A 17,329-nucleotide genomic window follows, 5' to 3' on the forward strand; every position below is an offset into this window, starting at 1 on the left:
CGTGCTATTGAGACCGATCTGGTTTTTAATAAGTTACGGCTAATACAAAATGGGAAATGGAGAGGAGAGAGGACATGGACCCGACTAAAATCATTGCCTACAGAAGTTTTACCAGCGCAAACCAAGGAAACTCAGAGCCCCAAAGAGCTCCAGTCACCAAATACCTGAGAAATATTCACCAAGGGAGCCCTGGATTGAGTAAATTAACTTATTTCTAAAACTTCACAGAGAACGATCAAGGAAGATTCCGTCTGATTCCATGACAGATGAAGAGCACCTGATTCCATCTGAATGCCGTTACCTACACACACGATCCAGATAAATGTATTTGTAGGGAACGGGCAGGACTTCACAGGCAATGACCCTAACCCCACTCTACTTCGCGGCAGACCACATGTTATCATCTTACAATTTACAATTGATTGAAAAAGATTGGGTATAAGATTTCATTTAAAGAAAAAAAAAACTTCCCTAAGAAAAATCCATAGGATCAGATGGATTCACTAGTAAATTTGGCCAAACATTTAAAGAAATTAAGTCCAATAATAACTATTTGGGAAAATAGATGGAGTCCTACCTATGGCACAAATACGGTGCTGATTCCTAAACCTAAGAAAGAGTCAGTACAAAGAAAACTATAGATCAATTCCCTCCATGAATATTTTTGCACAGATTTCAAACAAGACTGTAAACATCATACACTGTAACTAGGTAGGATTTATACCAGGAACGTAGGGATGGTCCAATACGAGGACAAATATCAGCATCTCTGACCATCTCAATAACAAAAGCAACAAAAATCAAATGACAGCATCAACAGATACAGAAAATATTCCTATTAAAAACACCAGCTTAAAAAAGCATAAGAATAAATGGAGCTTTTCTTAAAATGCTAAGTGGTATCTATTTAAAATCACTAGCAAGCATTATCTGTAATCGGGATAAGCTAGAAGTCTTCCCAATAAGATCAGGAGTGAAGCAAGGGTGTCCAGTATTGATATCGTACCAGAAAGGCCAGCTCTAATGATAAGAGAAATTGAAAGAATTAGAATAGGTAATGAGGAAACAAAGTTATCACTCTTTGCCGATGATATGATGCTACACTTAGAGAATCTAAGAATCAACTAAAACACTAGATGAAATAATGAACAACTTTAGCGATTTCACAAGGTGTAAAATAAACCCACATAAATCAAAAGCATTTCTATATATTCTTAACAAAGTTCAGCAGCAAGAGATGGAAAAAGAAACTTCTTTTATTTACTTGATTTTTTGGTCAGTCTATAAGCTTTTTTTATTTACTTGATTTTTTTTTTTGTCAAAGAAACTTAAGATAACTATAGGCAAAAAATATTATTTTTAAAAGCTTTTGATTTAATAAAGTCAGATATTGCCATTTATAACATGGCATCAGCAGAGCAATAACATGTGACAACAGAGACAACCTTGTTTGACGATCGCAATAATAAATATTTGTCGAGGCAAGACAGAGCTCCCCAAAGGAGTCTGACACAGGATTAGGGGAATAGAGGTCACTCTCAGGGTTCAGAATAAAGAGGGAATCCCTCTACATGCTCTTATCAAAGAATCAAGTCCTTGAACTTTGTAGAATCTTCTGGAATAGAGATGAGGCTCCTCAAATGAATTAGCTTAATCATCCATGAAGCAAAAACTAAGTGGATGAAGAATATCTGTTGGCAAGATTATGTGTCCAGATTGTCTAAAACTCACCTATCCATATATATATTCATATCTAATCTATATTTTTATGTCTATTTCTATGTCTGTGTCTATGTCTATATGACAAACCATATAAATACATAAATAAATTAAGCCCTCAATAAATCAGGAGGAGAGCAGGTCAAAATCACCTTGGAGAATTCCTCATGGAAACAAAGGGTCATAGGTACCCCTTGACTGGGGAATGGCCGAACAAGCTATGGTATATGAAAGTAACGGAATATTATTGCGCTTATAAAAAATGGCGAAGGAGCTGATTTAGAAAGACCTGGAAAAATTTACATGGAACCAGGAATACATTGTATACAGTAACAGCAAAATTGTGCGATGATCAACTAAGAAAGACTCGGTTTTTCTCAGCAGTTTCGTGATCCAAGACAATTCCAATAAACTTTGGAAAGAAAATACCTTCTGCATCCAGAAAGAGAACTAGGGATATTGAAGGTAGCTAGGTAGCACAGTGGGTAAAGCACCAGTCCTGAAGTCAGGAGGACCTGAGTTCAAATCTGGTCTCAGATACTTAATACTTTCTAGCTGTGTGACCCTGGTCAAGTCACTTGACTTCAATTGCCTCAGCAAGAGAAAGAGAGAGAGAGAGAGAGAGAGAGAGAGAGAGAGAGAAAGAGAGAGAGAGAGAACAAACCAGGGATATTATATTGAAAGTAAATCAACAGATGTTATGTTCACTTTTTCCTATTTTTTTCCTCTCGTGATTTTCCCCTTTTGTTCTGATTTTTTCTCCCCACATGATTCATAAAGAAATGTGTATTAACTAAGTTATATATACATGTATAATCAGAAAACATAAAACAATAAAAAAGACTGTGGAGAGACACATGATGGATGGGTGTGAGCAGACTGTAACGTGTTACGAATATGAAACCTTGAGATTGAGTTGGCAAAGAAAACAACACCAGGGAACTGTGGGAGCAGAAGGAAAAATGGGCTGGTCAGAGGATGAATAGGAGGGATAGTAGGTGGGCAGGTGGTGAGCTCTTTCAGCATCCTGGAGATTTCAAGTGGATATAAGAGAGGTACCCAGTGACTTGGCTAGACCCCAGGGACAAACCTGTGGAAGGACACAGACAAGAGCCCCACGGCAGGGATACCCACGGCTGGGGGCAATCTACATCCTTAGGACAAAGAACCACAATGGAGAGCTTGGACATTCCCTGGAGTATTTGCGTCTGCCTGGCACTGTGCCAGCCTGCACTGGGAGTACCAAGAAGAAGGAGCAAAAAGGAACCCCACCTGCGCTCAGGAAGCTGACGTTCTCCTTTGGGGCATGGTACGGACACAGAACAGTTAATGGTAAGCCTGTGCCCAGTAATGATGGAGGGCTGGAATCACTTTGGGGGGAAATTTCCGAGTGAGCTTTGAAGGCTGGCTTTGATGGGAGCACGCCAGCCTTTCAGACGTTAAAAACCTGTTTTTCAATGCACCCGATTATTTTCAATCAATTCAAACCAGGCGTCGGCCCCTGACATGGACCCACAGCGCAGCCACAAAGAATCTCTGACTCGGGTTCACCAGGACTCAGTGAGAGGGAAAATTTCCAAAGTTTTACTTTTTTTTCTTTTCAGAATTTAGGAAAAAAAGCCAGTTTTTCAAATCTCTTTCCAAACCCAACCACCTTCGAGGGAGCCTTCCCAAGTACATATCTGCCATGTGTCCCAGGTTCAGGAGGCCCTGGCATCCACACTGGTCTCATTCATGGAGGACTCACCCATTTTGAGTTTTCCCCACCTGCACTGTGCTTCTTTAGGTGGACGTGGGGGGCTGCTTGGGCACCAAAAGCATGCACATAGAGGACATGGGCGCAGATGTAGATATAGACATAGATGTAGACATAGACATAGACATAGACATAGAGAAAGACTGGACCCAGAGGTCCAGATCCAAGCAGACTACAGGTGTGCTGAGGGATGGGAGAGGAAGGGAAGCATCTATTAGGCACCTAAAATGGGCTGAGTGCTTTATAAATTCTATTCTACTTGGTTCTCACAACAATTCTGGAAAGTGGGTGGAAAATGCTATCACCCCAGTTTGATATTACAATTGAAGAAACTGAGGCAGTCAGAGATGAAATGATTTGCCCAGGATCACACAACTAGATAATGTCTGAGGATGGGTTTAAACTCAGGCCCAGTGTTCTATCTATTGCAGCACTCTCTAGCTACCTGGAGACCTGAATGACATATGTCCTGTCTTTATGTCCATGTCTATGACTATGTCATGTTTACATCTACATCTATGTCTATGTCTGTGCTTACGTCGATGTCCATGTCTATATCTACGTCTATGTCTGTACTTACGTCTATGTCCACGTCTATATCTACGTCTATGTCTGTGCTTACGTCGATGTCCACGTCTATGTCTATGCTTACGTCTATGTCTGTGCTTACGTCGACGTTCACGTCTATATCCACGTCTATGTCTGTGCTTACGTCTACGTCCACGTCTATATCCACGTCTATGTCTGTGCTTACGTCGATGTCCACGTCTATATCCACGTCTATGTCTGTGCTTACGTCGATGTCCACGTCTATGTCTATGCTTACGTCTATGTCTGTGCTTACGTCTATGTCCACGTCTATGTCTGTGCTTACGTCGATGTCCACGTCTATATCCACGTCTATGTCTGTGCTTACGTCGATGTCCACGTCTATGTCTATGCTTACGTCTATGTCTGTGCTTACGTCGATGTCCACGTCTATGTCTGTGCTTATGTCTATGTCCACGTCTATATCTACGTCTATGTCTGTGCTTACGTCTATGTCCACGTCCACATCTCCGTCTCCGGCTCCATCTATGTCTTGTCTATGGCTATGAGTGGGAAGCAGGGGATGTTTCTGAGCTCAGAGCCAGGGCTCCGGGAAGGCACATAATTAGGGACACAGCCCGGGGAGGGGGTGATGGAGGAGCTGTCGATCCAGCTCAGATCCTTCGGGAACTGCTTCAAGAGCCTCCCCAGTGCCCATCCCCTCCCACAAAACCTGGCTGGAGTCATCACCGCCCTTGTGGGGAGGGCCATGCCTAGGTGAGGGAATACCCCCCTCACCAGCTTGTGGCCCATCTGACACTGAAGGAATTGGGGAGATGCCTGACCTGCTCTGAACCTCTCTGCCTCGGTTTTACCATCTGTAAGATGAAGTTTGTGTTACGTGTGCGACAGATCAGGTCTGCCGGGGTTGGGGAGCATCTCTCTACACTAGGAACTGTCCTGGGGAGTGTATTTGGGGCCCAGGGGATGGGGCCCTTGTCCTGCTGGCCTTCCCTAGGAGGGGGAAAAGAGCGTTCTTATTCTAGAAGCCAGCCTAGATTCTGGGCCAGCCCGGACCCCTTGCTGGAGCATCCTGAAGCTGGGCTGGCTGGCTCTAAGGGTGTTCCAGGGCAGTGATGCTCAAGCCCGAGTGACCGGCGCCTCCGTGGAAAAGCTCTCCTGGGCGTCACGGTTAGCCCGGTCCTCTGGACCCCGGACAAGTCGGGGCTTGAGTTCTCCCAGCCTGGAAGGGGCGTCAGTCAGTCAGTCAGCGAGCACTTCTTATTCACTTCTTATTATTGACTTCTTCCTGTGGGCCAGACCCTGTGCTAAGCTCGGGGAGGAGGGAGGGGGCTTCTGAAGAAAGGTGATAGAACAGGCGGTTGGCTCGGTTGGCTCGTGAAGTTTCCCACCCAAAGGAGTTCAGCTGTCGCCAGGTGCTCGGCCCCAACTGGGGCCCCAGATCTCCGTGCCGGAGACCGGTCGGCGGGGTACCTGAGGGAAGGGCCGGGGTGTACATTTGCACAAGGATCCCAGGCACGGAGAGGAGCTGGGGGAGCGGTGAGCCTGGTGGGAGGGAGGGATCCCCCAGTTCTGCTGCTGGCGTCCCCCACTCCGGCCCATCCCGCAGCTCTGCTGCTGCTGGTGCCCTCCACCCCCGACCCATCCCCCCAGTTCTGCTGCTGGTGCCCCCGGCCCGGTCGCCATGCTAGGGTGGCGATTCCAGCACCGCGGCCAGCAATCGCAAAGCCCCAGTTCTCTGCTGCAGATTCGGGACAGTCTTGGGGGAAAGGGCTGGGAGGCTCTTTTTTGCGGTTTGCCTCGGCTCAGGAGTCAGCCCGCCCCACCTGCGCCAGCCTGAGAGCCCAGAGACGCAGGAAGTCGGGGTAACGGAGAGAGAACACTTTGTACCAACGGCCAGACCGCTGCTTGGCAGCCAAAGCCCGGGTCGGAATGGAGAGTCTGGAGCCTCGAGCTCCACATCTGCGCTCAGGATGGGCAGTGGGGGGGAGGGGCGTGAGCTCCACATCTGCACCCAGGATGGGCAGTGTGGGGGAGGAGAGTCCTTCCCAGTAGCCCGTTCTTCCAGCACTCCCACCTGTGGAGGCCCATGCTCGAGGGCGGGCCCGTCAGCTCACTCCTCCCAGCACCAACCTCGCAGCCCGGACTCCCGGGGTTCTCTCCTGGCCGGGTCTGCCCCAGGAGCAGGCGGGGGCCATGGAAGGAGAGGGCCGAGAATCTTCCACATGGAGACGATAAATGAGTCCCGGAGCTGAGGAAGAGGGGGAGGAGGAGCGAGCCGGGGAGAGAGCTCAGGGGCACCTGCGTGGGAGATTGCGACCTGGGCAAAGGGGGCAAGGAGGGGGCACACACACGGGGGGAGAAGCGGGACAAGGCCGGGCCACTGACAGACAAGCTGCAGGGTGGGCGGGGCATGCAGGGGAGAAAGGAACAGAATCACAAGGGACAATCTTGGACCCCAACCCAGCTCTTGGGGTCCACAAAGCTGGAGGCCAGAGGGGCCTTGGAGACTTCTCCGGAGCCTCGATTTCTCCTTCTTCCAAATGGGTGCATCTTCCACCCTGGTGCCCCTTCAGGTGCTGCTGGGCAAACCCACTAAAGCCGCAGCGGGAAGAGAGATGGAGCATTCTGGGATGCAGAAAAGGAGGCTTCCTGTGGGGTGGGGCCGCCGTTCTCCCCTGTCTGCTCCCCAATTCCATCTGGCAGTGCCACAGGGCAGCTCTCAGTGAGGCCTCAGGCCCCCCCATCTCAAAGCCTGCCCTATTTCTCTGAGTGTCCACAGGGAGCAGGGGAGTTCCCCTCCCCCTCCCCTTCCTTCTCCTCCCCCTCTCTTTCCCCTCCCCCTCCCCGGGGCCGAACCCCCCAGTCGCCACCTATGGCATCCACGTTCTAGCAGAACGACCCTCCTGCCTCGGGTGTAGCACCTTCGCCTGCCCACGACAGAGCCGGCTCGTTGTGCTCCCAGGAGCTCCGGGTCCCAGAAACACTGGGTGGCGTTCGGCCGACATTTTCCCCCCAACACCGCTCGTGCCCCACGTGGGCAGCCCCTGCGCCTTCAGGGTCACCCAGAGGAGTGGCCAGAGGGGGTGCCGGTGACTGGGGGACTCCCGTCCTGCTGCCCCAGCCTGCAAGCGGGGGCCGCTCCGGGACCATGCTGAGAAACTCAGAAAGGTAAACTGAGGCAGTCCCGCCTGGCGGGCCGCGGGCTCAGAGTGGGAAGGGAAGGCGGGGAGGAGACCCTGCCCCCTCCACGAAGCGCCCCGGACATGGGCAGGAAGGCGCAGGGGGCCCAACGCCCGAGGCTGGGATGGAGGCTGCCTCTGTCAGCAAAATCCCTGGGTAATGGCCAGCTACCCCCGACCCTGAGCACTATGTGCTGACGTCCCCCTGCCCCTGGGGTTCCCTCTGTAGCAGACCCGGGGCCAGCCCAGAGGCTTCAGCTCCTGCAGCTCAGACCCCCCGAGCCCCAACATCACAGCCCCAGCTTGGGGCCACTTCGGGGGGGAGGACAACCAGAGGCCACCATCTGCCCGGGATAAATATCCCAGATTCCAAAGGGGGGCGCAGGGGCTTCCCGTACAAGACGGGGGGGGGCAGTTTCCATGGAGCTTCGGCTGGTTCCTCGGGGGGCCACTCCTCTCATTTTCCACCTGGACGTGGCGGGGCTGGGAGGGGAGGGGGAGATGTCGGCTGCCTCCCATCCTGGCTGAAAGGGCAGCTTGTGTCCCCAGCCTGGGAGGGGGCTCCCCGGTCTCCCCTGGGCCTCCCTGCCCGGCCGGGGCCACAGGAGCAGGATCGTGCAGAGATTTGCTAAGTAGGTCAAGTACAGGGACCACTCCCAAGGAGGGAATGTTTCCGCCTCTCACCAGATGCCTCCAACCTGAATCATGAGGGAGTCACCGGGACATCCCGGGCCGAGCAAGCGCAGGAGACTGACTGTGGGCTCTGCCTGTGGGGGCAAGCGAATGGACGGAGGGGCCGATGCTGCCCCGGGAAGGGCCTCCGCCCCACCCCCTCCTCTGCCCCGGCTCTCGCTCTAGAACCTGAGGCTCCCTGGTGCTGAAAGCCTGTTCAGGGTGGCAGGGTCCGGGTCTGGGGCCTCCCCCTAATAGCTGCACAAGCCGCCCGGCCTCAGGGCCCAGTTCTGGGCGATAACAGGGGCCGCATCTGCCTCGGGGGCTGCCGGGGGAAGTGCTCTGACAGCTCCAAGGCCTGCCCCGGTCTCTGAAGGAAGCTCCCACCCAGAGTCCAGAGGCCTGACCCAGAGTCCAGAGGCCTGACCCAGGCCTTCTTTTAGACTGAGTGCTCTGCACCAACTGCTGAAGGAGACCTTTCGAGCCCCCCAAAGATAACGGGGGAGGGGAGGGAACCCCGATGATCTGGAGGCTCAACAGCCTGAAAAGGCTTGCGAGAATTCCCAGATTTACAGATGAGGAAACTGAGGCTTGGAGAAGAATGATTCAGGTCACTCAGGTGGGAGAGCTGGGAAAATGTGGGAGCTGGAAGGGGCTCCAGGGGCCATGTGAGTCCCACGTGGGGCTAGAGAAGGCGCACTATGGTCCTGAGCTGCCCTCACTGCCCCTTCCTGAGGCTGTACCGCATGGGTCCTCCTTAGGCCCAACCCTGGCTCTGGGACGAGGCTGGGCCTCCTCCTGGTCCTCAGGCCGGGCCTCCCCGACGGAGACTCCTGGATCCTGGGGCTTCCGCTAGAGCCTCCCCCCTTGGCCCAGGGCCGGGGCGTCCCCTACTCCCAATTGTTCAGATGTGGCTCTGTTCACTGTCTCCTCATTAGACTGTGAGCTTCTGCAGGGCAGGGCTGGCCTCGACCTTTCTGTGCATCCCCAGGGCTGGGGCTTTTCCCCAAACTGGCCAAAGCTAAACTTCCCTCCCCCCGTGGGAGCCGGCAACGAAATCCCATCTCTGTCACTTGGGAGAGGGAGAGGTGGGGGAAGGGGCAGAGACAGAGATGGGGAGAGGGAGAGGGGGAGAGAGAGATGGGGGAGGGGGAGAGAGAGGGGGGAGAGGGGGGTGAGATGGAGGAGAGATAGAGACAGACAGAGAGCGAGCCAGACAAAGATGGGAAGAAAGACAGGGAGAGAGAGACAAAGACAGGGAAGGGAAGACAGAGGCAGAGAAAGACAGAGAGACAGAGATGGGAAGAAGACATGGGGAGAAAAGTAAATGGGACAGAAAAAAAGGAGGGAAAGAAAGAAAAGCTCAAAGGAAGAATTCTGGAAGAGGAGATGTAGAGAGAACAAGGGAGAGACCCCAGGGAGGAGGGAGAGAAGGAAGGAGAAAGAAGAAAAATGAAGGGAGAGGAAAGTGTCAGAGAGAGAAGGGAGAGACATGGGAGGAAATCCAATTTCTCCCAGCACAGCTTCTGTAAGCTAAACCTGGGGGGCTGGGGGGGGAGGGGGGAACCCAGGGGACAGCGCGCCTCCCCCTCCCCTCCCCCTGGTTCTTTAATTAGAGGGCAGCCTGGAGGCCTGAGGCTGGGCTCCTTCCGTGCTCCGTGCTGGGGGGCAGCGGCCTCGGCTCCTCCCAGGAGGGGGGGTTCATTTGCGTGGAATTTGCTGACTCCAGAAGTCGTTTTTATGAGCTGCAGCCACTGTGGCTGCTGACCCGCGGGTGATCCTGGACGCAGCAGCCGAGCAGAGGACAAGGCCGTGGGCTGGGCCTGGGACCCCTGGGAGGGATGCTTTCTTCCTTCTTTCTCTCTCTCTCTTTCTATCTTTGTTTCTCTTTCTTTCTTTCTCTCTTTCTTCTTTCTCTCTCTCTCTCTCTCTGTCTCTTTTCTTTCTCCCTCTTTCTTTCTTTCTTTTGGGACCCCCCAGAAGGGATGCTTTCTTCCTTCTTTCTCTCTCTCTCTTTCTTTGTCTTTCTCTCTTTCCTTCTTTCTCTCTTTCTTTGTCTTTCTTTCTCTCTCTTTTCTTTTTCTCTTTCTCTCCTTTCTTTTTTCTTTCTCTCTTTCTTTCTTTCCTTCTCTTTCCTTCTCCTTCCTTCCTTCCTTCTCATCTTCTTTCCTTCCTTCCTTCCTTAGTTCCTTCCTTCCTTCCTTCCTCCCTCCCTCCTTTCCTTCCTCCCTTTTTCCTTTCTTCCTCTCTCCCTCCCTTGCTTCCTTCCAGGGAGGGTCCTGAGAAAAAAGAACCTAGAATTTCTGAGCAGGAACACAGAATGGAGCCTCATAGATGGAAAAACATTGAAACTACACTATCAGAGCTGAGACTGTCCTTAGGACAATCAACACAGAAAGTTGGAACTTGGAGGAACCTTAGAATAGAGAACCTAGAATGTCTGAAGTGGGAAGGACCATGGAAAACAATCATAGCTGTAGGGGGCTTTAGAATGTGGATCCCAGACGATCCAAGCTGAGAAGGGTGTTAGAACATTCTTGATGTTTTAGAATATAGGACCTAGAACCTCAGAATAGACTTAGTGCCTTGGTACCTTGGTATCTTAGAACAGACTATCCACTCTGGAAGGGGCTTTAGGATGTGGCCCCTTAGACTATCCAAGCAGAGAGGGATGTCAGAACAGACTTAGCGCCCTAGAATGTGGGACCTAGCATGGCCAAAGTAGGAAGGACCTTAGAGCACAGAATAGGGAAGCTGGGAGGAGCTTTAGAGGCGCTGCTAGCCACCTCCCCTCTCCCCCCACCACTGGAAATGTGTGGGTGGAGGAAGGAGGAGCCAGCCAGTTCCCTGGGTGCCATTCTTTGGGACCTCCCAAGCCCCAGCACCTGCCCAGGGGATCGGGCCCCTGACACCTCCTGCCCCCCCCCCCGGGGGGGGTCCAGATTGGCTTCTCTAGAGCGAGGGCCCTCTGAGCCAGGCCCCCGGGCCCTTCTCAGGGCTCCCTCTCTCACCCTGCTCTGGACACTGGCTAAATGGCAAAGGTTTGGGGGAAGAACCTCCCTATGGGGGCACCTGCTGTCCACACCTGCCTTTGGGACAAGCAGGGGGTTCTGGGAGAGAATCTGTGGGAGCCTCTGACTGGCCACCGCCTGGAGCCCCGGAACTGTGGGGGAGACTCCCGGGGACAATGTCTCCTCTATTTTCCGGTGGGGGCAGTGGGAAGGGTGACCCCAGCTCAGGGGAAAGCGGAGCATGGCAGGCCTGGGGCCGTGGAAGGTCTGGCCTGGAGGCCGGTGAGAGGGGCTGCAGGGTGCAGGCCGGGGCCTCTGCAGACATTTCCCCTGGGCTGGCGGTGGGCTTCTGGGAGTCCTGACATCCCAGCCCCCCAGTCCTGGCCTTCCTACACGATGGGCCCTTTCTGCCTGGGAGCGAGCCCCCCCCCCCCTCCACTCATTGGGGCTGGGGTTTCTCAGCCCCTTCCGCCAGAGTCAAGGAGGAGAGCCGGGGGCTGAGCGGCCCCTGGGGGGTGGCAGCTGGGGGGAGGAGGGGAGGTCAGTGCCGGCCGCAATCACGAGACCCCGACAGGTGAGGACAGAGGGGCCTGGGCAGCTGGGAGCGGCGGTGGGGGGAGGTGGGGAGCGTTCCTGAGCCGACAGCTGGGGGACGGCGGGGGCGAGATCGGCAGCCGGGCACAGGTGGAGGGACACGTGCGGCCGGGGGAGGGCGGCCAGGAATGTGCATCTGTGATGGGGGGGCAGAGGCAGGGCCCCCCCCCCAGTGCTCGGGCGGCCTCCGAATAGCCCGAAACGCTCACAGGAGCCCTGGAAGCGGGGATCAGCACGAAAGAGGGGCTCACAGACAGCCCCAGCTGTATTTAGGCTGCCTCAGGGCAGCTCCGAAGGGGAAACCTGGGAAAGACGCTGGAACAGTCCCCTCTGGTCCCACCGCTGTCCCGGCCCCGAGCTGACGGGGCCACCAGTCAGTGGTCAGCCCTGGGGGGGGGGTTCCCCAAGGCTCCGAGCAGGGGTGGGGGGTAGGGGGGTGTTGATGGCCGCCTGCTAGGGTCCGCCTTCTGAGGACTGTCCAGGAGCAGCTGCACAGGGAATGGGGGGGGGGGGCTGACACAGGTTCCGAAGAAGTGGATTGTGGGACTTCCAGGGTTTGTGGTCTAACTCCATAGACCAACTGTGGAGAAAGCGTCCTGGACGCCCACCATGGGAGGCCGTGGTGGGCACGCCGAGCCCGGGGGCTTCCCCGAGCCTCCTAGATTTGCGCCGGTCCGAGCCTTTGTTATTGGTCCGGGGAGACAGAACCAAAAGCAGAGGCGGGGACTTAGGCTGGGGACAGGCAGACCCGGGGCCTTCTGATCAGTGAGTCCTCCCCCCACGGGTCCGGGGGGATGGGGGGGGCAGCAGGCCCCATCCCCCACCTCAGACACACACAACATCCCAGGCCCGCTGGGCGGGGCACAATCCGGCCTCAAAAACTGGCGAAAACAATGGAATCCGTTTGTGCAGCGGCTGCGTGGCCCGGGGCGCCGCCTGACGCAACCACAAATATGCTGGAAGCCCGCGGGCGCTCCCGGCGCAGACTGAGGAGCTGAGGGCCGCCGGCCGTTAACCCTTGGGACGCGCGGGGCCGGGGGGGGGGGGGGGGAGGGGGGGGAGGTGGGGGGAAGGGCTCCCCGGGAACGGCACGGGACGCGTCTCCGTGGGGAGCCCCAGCTGCCCCCTTCCCCCCCCCCCCCGCCCCGCCATCCCGAGGGTACAATGAGTGGCAAGAGAAAGACTCTGCCCTTCCCCCTAAGAGGGGGAGGGCTCTTCCTCCTCAAGGTCTCTAGAGACACCGGCTGCCTCACCTGGAGTCAGCCCCGGGCGGAGTGAGGCTGCTGGGGCCCCCCGCTGGAGGTCACCCTGAATCCGGGTTCAAGGTGTGCCCTTGGCTGGAGGGAGATGCTGGGAAATCCCGGGGCTGCCTCTGGGCTAGTCTGAACGTGAACTTGGGCGGCGCGGCCAAATGTCGGGGCGCGGCCAAATGTCGGGGCGCGGCCAAATGTCGGGGCGCGGCCAAATGTCGGGGCGCGGCCAAATGTCGGGGCGCCGATACTCCGCCATCCGTCCCCTTAGGAAGAGCGATGACAGGGCCTCCGGATACTGCGGAGGGTGATTTTTTAAAGTGTCCTTGCCTCTGGAGGAGAGAAGCAGGGGGTCCGAGCCAGGCGGAGAGAGGGCCCCCGAGTGCACGAAGCGCTGCGGGGTTTCTGAGGAGGACCCGGAGGGGGGAACAAGGCAGGAAGCAGATTTAAGCGGATCCCTGAGAAAGGGGGGTTTCGGCAGGTCGGGCGGAGGAGGAAACCTGGGCGTACAGAGGGATGGAGGGAGCTAAGGAGCGGTTCTGGAAACGGCCCGCGGCCGGCCCGGCAGAGCTAAGGCTTAGGACGGGGAGCGGCGGCAAAGAGCCGCCGGCGCCGGAGTTCGGGCTGTCAGTAAGGAGCGGGGAAAAGTCGGGAACAAGGAATTCTATTAGAAGTGGGAAGAAGGGGGCACGTACCCAGAGCTCTGACAGGAAACCCCGGGTTACTTTGCTTCGGACACTTGTTAGCTGTCTGAACACTTAGCCTCTGCTTCAGTTTCCTCATCTATAAAATGGGGGTGATAATAGTACCTGCCTCCCAGGTGGCTGTGGGATCCATGAGCTATGGAAAGCTGTTACCCGCTGTCATTATTATTAATATCCGTGGATGGTTCTGGCACGAATGTTCCTTCCGACAATCTTTCTAAGGCTCTAAGGGGAGAGGGGGCCGTGTTGTAGCTCTTCTTGTCCCCGCGGGACCAAGGACAGAGCCATCGGGGTCAGTGATGGCCAGAGCGGGGTGTGAGCTGCCCCCACCCCCGTGACCGGATCCTCTTCTGGAAAAGCAGGCCCTCAGGAGCCGGAACCTGGCTGCCCGGAGCCGTGGGGGCCCCTCGGGAGCCGGAACCTGGCGTGCGGGAGCCGTCGGGGCCCCTCGGGAGCCAGAACCTGGTGGGCCTGAGCCGTCGGGGCCCCTCGGGAGCCAGAACCTGGCGGGCCGGAGCCGTCGGGGAGCCGGAACCTGGCGGCCCGAGCCGTCGGGGCTCCTCCGGAACGCACGGGCCCGCCTCCGCCTCCACGGAACAGAGCTGGGGGGCACCCGCAGCCCCCGTGAGGAGAGACCAGCCTGACCCGTCAGCCGCAGCTGGCGAAGCCTCCCTGCTGCCTCTGCACCCTGTGCAGCTGCCCTGGTGGCCACCGGTCCCTCAGACCAGGGCCCAGCCTCCCTTCTGCGGGCCTCTGAAGTCCCGGGACATCTGGTGGAAGGGGCTGGGGCCCTGGGTCAGCGCCGCATTGACCCGGGCCAAGTGCCTGGATTCCGGCCCTGCTGGACGCAGTGATGCTCGATTTTGCTGCCCTGTGTGCTGGCCGGGGCCCTGGGGGTTGGGGGAGGGGAGCAGAAAGTCCCTTCCCCCAAGGCCGAATGTTTGGGCTCCCTCCGCAGGCCCAGGAGGTGCTGTCTGTCTGAAGGGCAGGAGCCTGTCCGGGACTGTCTGGGCTTTTGCTCCCCTGGCTGCCCTTGGGCAAGTTCCTCCCCGTCCCCCCCTTCCCCCCCCCCCTAGCCTGGCTGCTTCCCCTGGGAGAAAGCTGGAGAATCTCCCTCCCCCTCCCCCCACCATGTTTGGCCCCAGGGCTCCGACGACAGCGTACAATTGGCTCCCTTCGTTCTCCCTCCTTCTAGGACGGGACTGAAGCATCCCCATTAGGGGCTCCTGACTCCTGAAGGGCAGGAAGTGCCGTCCACAAAGTCCTGGAAACAGGAACCACACCGAGAGCCGGTCTCTCTGCCCAGCGGGTCCCCAGTGACCTGGAAGCCGAGGCTGTAACTGATCTCCCAGCTCTCTTGCCTTTTTGGTGTCTTCATCATGATGATCATGGGGATCTGGCTTCAGATTTCCACGGGATCTGAGGTCATGGGGATCCGGCTTCAGAGGGGATCGCACCAGGGCGCACGGGCCTCAGGGTGGCCCCTTTGTGCCCGTCAGTCCAGAGCAGGGTAAGAGGCCTTTCCTCCCAGGCTCAGAGTCTGCAGCGGAAGCCCCCTGCTCCTGCCCCTCCCCCAGGCTGTGACGCGTTTTGCCCCAGCCCCGTTCTCATAATTACCCCCCATTTCTTTCCCTAAGAGAATAGTTTGCTGAGACTCAGTCTGCAACGTCAAGAGTCTTCTGCTTAATGAGTCCATCTAGCTCCTTCTCAGACAAGGACCTGCTGGGGCTTCCCTGGCTGTGCCCTGGGACTGCCCCAACACTCCTAGTAGGAGCAGGAAGGGGACGGGGATCCCTGGGGTGGGGGGTGGGCCAGCTGGGAGCAGGCCGTGAAGGGTCCCCACGCACTCCGCCCAGGCGAAGGCCCCCCTCTGGACAGCTTGGTGCAGCCAGCAGGGGGGGCTCCAGGGCATCAGGCCGCTTCCTCCCGCTCCCCTCTTCCACGTCTCCCGGTTTCCCTTCTGAATGGGGATGAGGATGTTGCACAGTGGGTCTCCCAATGATTCCCTTCCACTCTGGGATGGGGGGAGGGGGGGAGAGACCTATCCCTGGGCACAGGGGGGAGGGGCCCATGGCAGAGGAATACGGACAAAGGACCTCGCCAGGAAAGGATCGTCCACTAGAGCAGGTTTGAGGGTCGAATGCCCGGGACGCCCACAGGGCTACTGGGGCCAAAGAGAGAAAAGATCCCCCAGGAAAACTTCCCGGAGGAGTTGGGCCTTGAAGGACACGGGGAATTGGGGAGGAGCAAGAGGACCACGGAGCTCCAGGTGATTCCTGCCCGGGAAGGGGCCTGGCCGAAGCCAGTTTGTGGAGTCAAGTAGCAAGCATTTATTAAGCACTAACTGTGTGCGTGGCACTTTCCAAGTAGGGGAATACAAAAAGAAGCAGAAAATCAATTGCAACCTTCAAAGAGCTTATGTTCTAATGGGGAAGATGAGGCATAAAAATACCCGAAGGGAGCAGAAAGGAGGGAAACCTGCACCCGGAGAAAGAAGTCCAGTCAAGAGCAGGAAGGCGAGTGTGACGGCCCCAGGAAGCCAGAGGACAGACTTGGTCCCAGAGGTACTGGGACCCACAGGAGGGGCTTGAGCAGGAGAGTGCCCGTGGGAAGCAGTGTTTTAAGAAGACTGACTCCGCCTCGGATCGGAGAGTGGAGAGACTGGATTCAGGCAGAGACGTGGCCAGGAGGCGGAGGCCAGGGGCCTCAGCTGGTGGAGGGAGAGGGTCACTGCGAGAGACGTGATGGAGAGGACTTCCCCCCGGGAGAGACATGGCCCATGGATGGGACTTCCTAATTTGGACTGCCTTGGACCACAGGCCCAGCAGGAGGGGCCTCAAACCAATCCCACACAGGGAGGGCTCACACAGCAAGGAGCTGGTGTCAGGACATGATCTGAACTCGGGACCTCCTATTCTGGCTCAGAAGATCCTTTTATTTCCAGGCTTCCTTGAAGCTACTCCTGCCTGTCTCAGAAGGAAGGCAAGGCCATGGCCAGAGCAGGAACTTGTCCCAGACGTACTGTCTCTTACAGGCAATGAAAAGAATATAAAGAAAAAAAAGAGTCAGGGCCCCAGGAGTCCCTCAAAAATGATTTTCATCTGACACAAGAGATTGAACATATTCACGTAGAGAGAGAGAGAGAGAGTCATATAGAAACACATTAAAGTCAAAAGGGAAATTGGTGGGTGCTAGGAAAGGGGAGTTCGAGAGATTGAACTCCCAAAGGAACAAACCTTAGACTCAATTAATTTATAATTATTTCAAACATTCAGAGAATAATGATAGTATTACATACACTTTTGCAAAAAATAGGAAAGCAGAGGTTCCTTCCAAAATTTCTCTATGGTACAAATAGTATATAGATACATAACCAAAGAGACAAAGCAGAAAAAGAAAACTATAAATTACTATCCCTAATGAACATAGACACGAAAATTAAATAAAATATTACCAACGAATTGATAATAAACATCTGAAAGATTATTCCACAAGCAATTTGCATTTGCACCAGGAATTTAGAATTGATTAAACATAACAGACAACATTAATAACAAAAAGCACATGATTATTTCGATAGATGTTAAAAACAAAAAGCTTTGGAAAAGCCCACAAACCTTTGTCAAAAACATTAAAAAGCATAAGAATCAATGCCGTTTTCCTAATATGGTAACTAACCTGTTTAAAAACCAAGATATATTAGGTAACAAAGAAAGCCTAGAAGTCATTCCAATAAGATCAGCAGTAAAACAAATATTTCCACAATCTTCACTATTATTTGAAATAATTTTACAAACGCTAACTATAACAAGAAAAAAAGCCGTTGACAGAGCAAATATAGGCAAAGGGTAAATAAAACTGTCCCTTTTTGTAGGTAATAGGATTAATCTAC

The 17,329-nt window shown here is 55.0% G+C and overlaps 1 protein-coding gene across 2 annotated transcripts in view; it reads right to left on the reverse strand.

The window, feature by feature from the left end:
* Positions 1–17,329, reverse strand: part of KCNQ1 (potassium voltage-gated channel subfamily Q member 1) — a 218,504-nt gene that overhangs the window by 9,409 nt on the left and 191,766 nt on the right. Inside the window, exon 16 of one of the 2 annotated variants that reach the window (XM_051967080.1) lies at positions 15,550–16,147. The exons of the other annotated variant lie outside the window; for it this stretch is intronic. Coding sequence (XP_051823040.1) covers positions 16,058–16,147 — 90 coding nt within the window. The 3' untranslated portion in view covers positions 15,550–16,057. Of the gene's footprint in view, positions 1–15,549; positions 16,148–17,329 lie in introns of those variants that run through there. 2 annotated transcript variants of the gene reach the window in all.

The sequence above is a fragment of the Antechinus flavipes genome, chromosome 6 (genome assembly GCF_016432865.1).
Source record: "Antechinus flavipes isolate AdamAnt ecotype Samford, QLD, Australia chromosome 6, AdamAnt_v2, whole genome shotgun sequence".
Classification (NCBI taxonomy): Eukaryota; Metazoa; Chordata; class Mammalia; order Dasyuromorphia; family Dasyuridae; genus Antechinus; species Antechinus flavipes.